The sequence below is a fragment of the Aulostomus chinensis genome, chromosome 1, assembly GCF_037954235.1.
Source record: "Aulostomus chinensis isolate RoL2024-O1b breed Wild chromosome 1, RoL_Achi_v1.0, whole genome shotgun sequence".
In the NCBI taxonomy this organism is placed as follows: Eukaryota; Metazoa; Chordata; class Actinopteri; order Syngnathiformes; family Aulostomidae; genus Aulostomus; species Aulostomus chinensis.
This window is the reverse complement of record NC_141320.1, coordinates 67,797,469-67,806,272: the sequence shown is the minus strand read 5'-3', so window position 1 is coordinate 67,806,272 and position 8,804 is coordinate 67,797,469. Positions and strand designations below refer to the sequence as shown.

Below are 8,804 nucleotides of genomic sequence, written 5' to 3'. Positions count from 1 at the left end.
ACACGCGTACATTTACGGTATGTTTGCATGTGTCCACACGCCAGTCGCCAGCAGGGGGGGGTGCTGCACCCAACTGTTGTTTGCCAACCGTCATTAAATACACAAAGAAGAAGAAGAAAGCGAAGAAGAGGAGGAGCGGGCAGTGATTGGCCAGCTCCCTACCCACTGACGAAGTTCCACTGAGGGGAAGCTGACTGGTGCTTCGGTCCGAACCGGACGGGTTACCTGGACAGGTCTGGTTCCGAGGGTCGATCTCGCTTCAGCGGTGGGGCGGGGCGGTACCAGTTGCGCGCCAGAGACCCTCAACAGAACCGCTTGAGGGACTTTCGCCGGCCAATGAGCATGTTAGCTGCGGTCCGCTTCTCCCCTTCCTCTCTGGTCTGTGTTCGTTCCAGCCACTAACCCGGGACGGACCCGGAATACCACCTACAGGGACGCTGTTACAGAAGGTCCCGGCTCCACGAGAACAGGTTTGTACCACGTGGGAGAGGGGAAAGTCACGTGGAGAAAAGTGACGATGGCATGAACCTGAGGAGCACGTGCGACAAGAGCAATAAAAGAGGAGAAATATAAGATTTATAAAATATACTTGTACCTGGTTTACAGTGTACAAGTACCCGGCTAGGGCGTACCAGTACCTGGTTTTGTTGGACTAGTCGCTGGTTTGTTGATTGTTGTCAATAAAGCTTGATCCATTCAGGACAGGTGGAAGCTGCAGAGGGGCGGAGTCTCCGTTCAACTCACGTCAGTCATTTCATAGATCACATGATCAACCGTGATTAACGTTTGTGTGGCCCGCAGGACGCTGTGATGTCCGTCATTGTTCACACGCGTGGAGAAGTGGGCGGCGGCGTTGCAGCACATCTTCAGTGTCCTGTCTGTGGCCATTTCTCCAAGAGCCACGCCCACCAGTTGTCCCACATGGCTGCCACCCACCCCGCCTGCCTGGACGGCGTGGCAGTGGGTCGCCTGGGCAACATCCTGATGTACCAGAGTGGCGCCCAGCTGTTCCACTGTGCTGAGTGCTTCTACACCTGCAAAGACTTCACCAAGCTGTACAAGCACATCATCTCCAGGCACTGCATGGACGAGAGGGAGGCGGGAGCAGCTGATGGCGAGGGCGCCGACGACAGCAGTGAGAAGGGGGAGGAGAAAGAGGAGGAAGAGGGAGGGAAAGATGCTCCTCGGAACAAGAGGAGCAGTGAGGAGGAGGAGGAAGCTGAGGGAAATGAAGATGGCGCCCAGCGAAGGCAAGAGTCGATTAAACGTGAAGGCGAAGCCGAAGCCGACGATGGCGTGCTGATGTTTGATGGTGCGGAGTACCACTGCCTGATTTGTAGCTGGAAGACAAAGAATAAAGGCGCGGGGGTCAAACATGTGGTGCGGAAACACGACATCCCCAAAACGTATGCTAACCGGGCCATCAAACAAGACGCCGGCGGCGCCCAGAGCAGCAGCGTGGAGGAGGAGGAGGTGTCAGGGCTTAGCGCCGAGCTGCTGAAGGAGGAAGTGGAGGCGACCGCCAAGGTGGTGCGCTTCATCTCCAACCGCTTCGTCTGCCTGATCTGCGGCTGGAAGACCAAGCTGAAAGGTGCTGGCGCCCCCTGCTGACAAGCTTGAGACGCATCACGTTAGTCAGGAGATCCACCCAGTGGGTTTGTTTGAGATGAGCGTTCGCTAATGTTCTTCTCTTCGCCGCAGGCTTCGCCATCAGCCATGTGGTGCGTTCGCATGACGTGGAGCGTCCATACGGCTGCAGGGACTGCAAGCGCTCCTTCTTCCTGCCCAGCCGGCTCCAGCAGCACGTTCGCTCCGCCCACCGGCCCGGACGCTACGCCTGCCCCTTCTGCTGCTTCCGCTCGCACTTCCTTGGTGGCTTCAGGAGGCATTGCAGCCGCTGCAGTGCCCGCGAGGAGGAGGGCGCTGCAGGGGAGGCGGGAGCGGGAGGGGTGCAATGTGATGACGAGGAGGGCGAAGAGGAGAAGAAGGAGACGAGAGCGGAGAGGAAGCGAGCGAGGAGGGTGATTGAGGAAGATGAAGACGAAGACGACAAGTGAAGGAGGTCGGGCGACCCCTGGTCACAACTTCCTGTCGTCAGGTTCACTGAATCTCTACAGTCGAAGCCAGGACGCGACATCATGTGACACCAGCTGGGGGGGTTACCTGTCCCAGTGTACACTGTAAGAGCGGGAACAGGAAGTGCAGTTGGACACTTCCTGTGTGGTGGCGATTCAAGGGACATGAAGACAAACTGAACTCCGTTCAAATCACTATTTAACCCCTAACCTGCTGGTTGTCCCACTCATGTCTTTAAACCTGCCTTCCAGTCACCACCTCAGAAAACTGCCGACCTCTGGTGGAGGCTGGTGAGGGGCGGAGCCTGAATCACAACGTTGGTCAATAAAGCCATTAAAGATTCATTGGCCATTTGTGTGCATCACATGATCAACTCTGTGACCGCGGTGTTTTTGAGAACCTGGAGGAACATGGAGAACCGCGGCGTTCCGTTGTTCACGCTGACATCGTGTTGCATCTGTCAACGACTGACTTGTTCTATGTATTGTGTTGGCGTGTCCCTGTCGGGCGGCGTGTCGTTGCTGTTGGCGTGTCCCTGTCGGGCGGCGTGTCGTTGCTGTTGGCGTGTCCCTGTCGGGCGGCATGTCGTTGCTGTTGGCGTGTCCCTGTCGGGCGGCGTGTCGTTGCTGTTGGCGTGTCCCTGTCGGGCGGCGTGTCGTTGCTGTTGGCGTGTCCCTGTCGGGCGGCGTGTCGTTGCTGTTGGCGTGTCCCTGTCGGGCGGCGTGTCGTTGCTGTTGGCGTGTCCCTGTCGGGCGGCGTGTCGTTGCTGTTGGCGTGTCCCTGTCGGGCGGCGTGTCGTTGCTGTTGGTGTGTCCCTGTCGGGCGGCGTCACACCGGTGGCGGTGTTTTTCCCCTCATGCAGAAGTCAGAGTAACACAGGCGTTCCAGCAGACGGGGACACCACCTGACGGCTTCTTGGAGGTCACTGGCGTGTCGGCATGAAGCAGCGCTAAGAAAGACGGGTCACTACTGCCCTCACATCCTGTTGTCGTACGCAACTTGTGTCAATAAAGTTCTGCCTTCTAATGGCATTGAGAACATGAGGACTTTGACGTGTGACATCACATGGTCAAAGACAGCGGTGAGCGTTGACAGAGCGCCATCAGTCCGCCATGCTGAATATTTCTCTTTATTTAGCCAAAACATACAAAACAAACCCACCAATCACATCGCAGCTCAGAACCACGTGATGTCGCGCCTGAGCACCAAAGAAGCATCAGAACACAAACCCGGGTCGCACACTTCCTGTCTGTTTTTCATTGCAGGAAACTCACATGGTGTTCACGTGTGTGTAGGCCCCGCCCACATCCTGATTATTGATCAGGACTTTGATCGCTGCTGATTATTTGGTAACCTTCAGTTGGGGGTTTCCTGACAGCAGTTGATGGCGTGAACGCAGCGCCGGAAGGTTCTTCAGCTGAGGGGCGGGAATGTCCTACTTCCTGCAGTGAAAAAGAGCTTCAACGTGCTGTGGCGTTTTTAAACCTGCTTCCTGTCTGGATGTGAGTGACAGGGACACAAACGTGATGTTGAGAGGGCGTGGCCTCGGTCATTGAAGTCATAGTTGTCCTGTCAAAGAGCTGGCAGGTTTCAAAACGCTAACGAGCCTCTGATGGAGACACGGCAGCAATCGGCTGAACCGCCGCTATAAATATCAGTGATCGTCCCGGAGGGCGAGGAGACGGCGGCGCCATCTTGTCCAAAACTCATTCACATTCTCTGTCATACAGCTGGAAGTCTGCTACCCAGAATCCCCTGCACCTGTCAATCATTCCTGAGTGACTGACGGTCCACCTGGTTTCCCTGACGGCGTTTCCGTCTGTGCGGACTCAGATGTGTCGTGGGCACCAGGCTCCTTCCAGAGCCGCCATGTTGATCCCTTGCAGGTCATTGAAGTCATCGCCGTCTCCTTCGGACCGCTCCTCGTCCTCATCCTCGCCGAGGAGGGAGGAGCAGCTGGCGGATGCCTTCTGATGGAGACCAGGACAAGTTCATCAACCAGAAAAACCACTTCCTGTTGATGGTTCATGGTCAACTCACCGCTCTGCTGGCCGGAACTCTGAAGGGCGGACACACCATGTGGAAGCGAGGAATCGCCACGTGGAACACTTCCTTGTTGTCTGAAACAGGAAGTAAACAACAGCATGTTGAGTGCATGAAGGACCTTCACAATAAAAGACCAGCAGCTTCTTTGTGCGCTTGTTGTTGACGTGGATGAGGAGAGGAGGATGTGGGCGTGGCCAGAATGACGAACGTTTGAATGGACCTGAAATTAAACACTGACTTTTGGTCTGGTTTAGCAGGTAACAACCAGGTCCTGGACAGGTCCAGGTCTGAGTGTCAAAATACTGGAGGGGGCGAGTCTGGGTCCGGGTAGTACATTAGAGTAGGACACTTTGGACCTTGGAAGGCCTCGAGCAGGACCCCCTGGACCTGGTTCTCAGCCTCAGACCGGAGACCGTGTCTGAACAGGGTCCCCTTCGTCTGACGGGCCACCAGCTTGACCCTGTGGCCTTCCTGCCCCTCAATCTGGTCCTGGTCTTGGTTCCTGTGCTGGTGGTTAAACAGCAGTTCGCACCAGGAGGAAGAGCTAGACCCTACAAGAGGTCTCCTCGCCGCCTCCAGGAGAACGGACACAGGAAAGCTGAACTTGACGCTCTCCACCTCGCGCGGCGTGAGAGTGGTCAAGTGAGCGCCGCCGACTTATTTCTCTCCGTCAATTCGCGCTAACAGGCCCAGACTCCAGCTCAGTCGCTGATGAGCTCCGCTTGCTAACGTTGGTGGTGGCGTTCTACGAGTCTCCTCCTCCTCCGGAGTCACGCGGGCTCGGGTTGATGACATCATCAATGCGCCCCGTGACCTGCGGCACACACCTAGGACACTTAGCTTAGATCTTGTCGACCTTCATGGTTCAGCCGTCCCTCAGAGCGAAAGCGTGACATCACAGCGAGTGTTTTGATTGATTAAATCGGGCTAATTGAGACGATGACCGGCCGAGATGTGACCTTTGACCTTCCTGCACCCCCCCGCAGCTGTGTTACCGAGTCTGTGGAAGGTGTAGTGACCCTCCATGTACTCTGATGGCGTGGAGAAGGTGGTGCAGCTGGCGTACTCATGAACCTTCCCAGGTGTCATGACAGGAAACTCTCCTGCAAACAAACACACACACACACACACACACACACACACACTCAGCAGCTGGTCTAGCCAATGAGCGTGCAGGCAGTCATGTGATGCAGGCAGCGTACCGACCACGCCGGGACCCTGAACCTCCTCCACGTTGCCATCAGACGTAGTGATTTTCCAGTAGCGGCTATCCAACTGACAGGCAGCTTCCGGGGAGGCACTGCTCGCCATTTCTATCCTGCAATGACATGGGGGTTAGAACGCCACAGCAGGCGAGGCGTTGGGCAGGCAGGCGACCGGGTACCTGATGCGGTAGGTGAAGAAGAAGTGTGGCGGGTGGACAGAGGAGAGCTCCGGCAGGAAGGAGGTAGAAACAGAGACGGTGATGTCACCAGTGGTCGTCACACAGCTCTTATCATGCACGTACCTGCAGCAAACCAATCAGGCGGTTAGGAACAGGGACTCAGAAGCGTGGACCGCCTCCACGTCTGCGTTCATCAAGTGGCAACCTTCACCTGAAGATCTGGTCCCGGATGATGGGGTACTCGCCCAGCACCACATTGTCCACATAGGTGGTGAACCAGTCCAGGAAGCAGGAACCTGAACACACACACACACACAGAAACGCCGGGGGGGGGGGGTCAGTTCCCACGCCAAGCCGTGGGCGGAGTCCACTCGGCTTTGGAGAACCCACCTGTGATGAACATGTCCATGGCTGAAGGGTCCTGAGCTGTCTGGTCCTGAACAACACAAAGGTCAAAGTCACACGTGTACCTGAGATCCTCAGAGGCCACTCCCACAGGAAGTTACGTACGGGGCAGGGGTAGAAGATCTCCAGCATCCTGCGGCCCTCGGTGGGCTCCAGCGCCAGGTACTGGCTCAGACCCGTGTGGAAGCAGAAGGTGAGTGGGAGGCAGCGCCTCATCCCCTTCCTCTGCTGGAACCCGCCAGCCGCCGTCTCCACGTCCAGCAGCACCTCCGACCGGTAGTGGTTGGACAGAGACATGCTGCCCATCAGCCTGGAGACACGGACACAGCGGTCAGACGGCTCGCCGCCGCTGGCGGACAACTCTGGGCAGACACTCACCCGGGGATCACCAGCTTCTGGCCGTTGTGGATGCGAAACGAGCAGCGATAGTCGTCCGGAAGCCTGCAGCCGATCTGACCCTCGATGTCACGGAGCTCCGCCTCGGTGGCGCCATCTGAGGAACGACAGTAAGTAGAATAACAGACGCTCACTGTTTGAGGGTGGGCGGTGTCATTGGGTTGCCTTCAGTGACACTGTGGGGCCACGTCATCTATTTATGACCTGAGCTTTACATGAAGTGACGGTGCCATGGTAACACATCCATACGGAAAATGGCGGTCGGTGAACATTTGGTTCTGTTGGTGTTACCTTTATAATGAGCCACGCGTCAATCAACCGAGACGCGCTCAGGTGAGCACACTCACAGCCTCCTGAGGGACTCGGACGTGTTCAGGAGAGGACATGAAGGGACTTGGGTCAAGTCGACCATGTGAGTTTACTCAGAGTGGCGTTGGTTAATGACAGGCATGGCGTCATCCGCTCACCCTGTAGTTCGGCCACACACGGAAGTCCATGACCATCAAAGTCCCGTCATGACAGCCAATCGTCTTCGACCGCATTCAGGAGCGCGGAGACAGAAGCAACTTGCTTTGTTAAGAGCAGTGCTGCTGCGAGCATGGCGTCCTCATCGCGAAGCACCGCCCACATCAAAATCATCCACAACAAGTGAGTCATAAACGTCGGTCCTAACCAGCACACGGACGGCGTCTGACTGGTCACCTTTGAACCCTGCAGAGAGGGGAGCCTTCCTGACAGCTTGGAGAACCCTAACCCTGCTCCACTCACATCTGGTGTCATTGTGGTGCGTTCAAGAACCTCAGGGGCATTCTATGACACAGGTGCATTTCTGAACACTGTGGTGCGTTCAGGGCATGTAGGAGCTTTGACCTTTCAGGGAGGCGATCATGCGGGGGCACCTCTGCAGCAGGAAGCTCTTCAGCTGCTCCCAGGCTCTCTTCAGGGTCGGGTAGTACTGGATGTAGCGGCCCAGGTCTCGGTAGTACTGCTGGAACAAGCAGTACCAGGACAGACCGCTCTGGGCCCGCTCCAAACTAAACACAAACACAAACACACACATGAATGAGAGTGACCTTTGACCCCTGGCGCGGGAGGAGGCGGGACTTACTCTGACAGCAGCCAGTGGCGGGAGCAGTGGGACCTCCACAGCGGGTTGTGCTTGGACAGCTCGTTCAGTCTCCTGCTGACGTAACTGCAACTGGTGCGTTTAACACAGTCACAGTTAAGTTCCACACCAGAAAACCACCTACGTCATCAGCTACAAAGCCGTTACGTCACACTTTTGCTGTCATAAACATCGCCAAACCGGAAGTTTATTAAATGACTCCCTCGTAAAGGAGTCACTCTTCAAGTTGTTATTAAATTAAGAGACGTTTCTGAAAAGAGAGGAAGTTAACGTGGTTTGAACGTCAGCCAGAGGGCGGCGGGTCGGAACCGGCTCTGGTCCGGCGGGTGTTGAACGATCACGTCAACCGATGACGAGCAGACCGGAGGCCGCGCGCGGGGTCGCTTCCTGTTCATCCGCTCAGCAACGACTCAACCACTGACGTTGAACCGACGGTCGCTGGGTGTGTTGCTGTTGTTTGTGTAGTTGTTCTTTGTGTGTTGTTGTTGTTGTTGTTGTTGTTGTTGTTGGCCGCCTATCAACTCCGCACCTTCGGCTGCAACCCTCGCCCGCAGCGGCGCGACGGACCGCTCGTTTCCTAGAACCACGTGATTCCCGGTTCGGTTTGGGAGCGCGGTCACATACGTACTGGATCAGGTCCCTGAAGCCCAGGAAGGATAAGACGTGTAGCAGCGGGTCCGAGGGCAGCTGGTCCATCCGCAGCTGCGCCGCCATCGTTGCCAGCGATTCTTCTTCTTCTTCGTCGTCGTCGTCTTCTTCTTCTACTTCTTTTTCTGGACTTTTATGGGCGATCACGGCGCCATACCGCCACCTAGTGGACTCATATTGCCGCACAAAATTGAATCACCTCCTTGACGTTCACTTTCCTTTTCAATATTGTACTGCAATATGTGTCCATTAGGTGGCGTTATGGCGCCATAACCGGCGGCTGTATAACGGCAGTTTTTTTTTCCTGTCTTTTGCTAATTTCTTTAACCTTTAATGAATTTGTTGTTAATTCGTGAGACAATAAAAGTAGTAATAAACAATGATGTTTATGATTATTTGTTGTGAATGCATTCAGAACCAAAAGAAAACCTCTCGGGACTTGTCCAGAGCTGTGAGGTGGAGTCCTCTCAAAGCTCCTGTGTGTCCAGTGTGAAACGTTCCAACTGAACTCTGGTGCAAGACTCCATGTCAGTATCTGCAGGTCAATATTTGTTTGGACTTGTGCTGAATCAGCCGGGAGCTGAATCAACAACAGTAGGGCGAGGAGGTAGGACAGCAAAGGCCAGCAGTTCAATTTTATTCTCAGTCATTTGTCTTTCATGAACAGAGAAGAAGGTGGAAGGAGCCACAATCTGAGCCCTGACATAACCCTGACCTCTGACC

The 8,804-nt window shown here is 55.5% G+C and overlaps 2 protein-coding genes across 3 annotated transcripts; one reads left to right on the top strand and one right to left on the bottom strand.

Moving 5' to 3' along the window:
- Positions 1 to 162: 162 nt before the first annotated feature.
- LOC147272909 (uncharacterized) lies at positions 163 to 2,418 on the top strand. The gene is made up of 3 exons (XM_086202693.1): positions 163 to 470; positions 802 to 1,591; positions 1,702 to 2,418. The coding sequence occupies exons 2-3, from the start codon at positions 811 to 813 to the stop codon at positions 2,055 to 2,057; spliced, it is 1,137 nt and encodes a 378-aa protein (XP_086058819.1). The 5' UTR covers positions 163 to 470; positions 802 to 810; the 3' UTR covers positions 2,058 to 2,418.
- Positions 2,419 to 3,189: 771 nt separating this feature from the next.
- On the bottom strand, positions 3,190 to 8,225 carry fbxo3 (F-box protein 3). 2 transcript variants are annotated; one of them, XM_086202691.1, is made up of 12 exons: positions 8,062 to 8,225; positions 7,416 to 7,505; positions 7,178 to 7,341; positions 6,290 to 6,404; positions 6,017 to 6,221; positions 5,897 to 5,942; positions 5,718 to 5,802; positions 5,507 to 5,629; positions 5,325 to 5,440; positions 5,118 to 5,225; positions 4,117 to 4,196; positions 3,190 to 4,043 (listed from the first exon to the last, which is right to left on the bottom strand). In XM_086202691.1, the coding sequence occupies exons 1-12, from the start codon at positions 8,145 to 8,147 to the stop codon at positions 3,906 to 3,908; spliced, it is 1,356 nt and encodes a 451-aa protein (XP_086058817.1). In that variant the 5' UTR covers positions 8,148 to 8,225; the 3' UTR covers positions 3,190 to 3,905. The 2 variants fall into 2 exon arrangements, with proteins under 2 accessions (XP_086058817.1, XP_086058818.1); XM_086202692.1 differs by having other exon boundaries at positions 3,190 to 4,046; positions 8,062 to 8,218.
- Between the last annotated feature and the right edge of the window lie 579 nt (positions 8,226 to 8,804).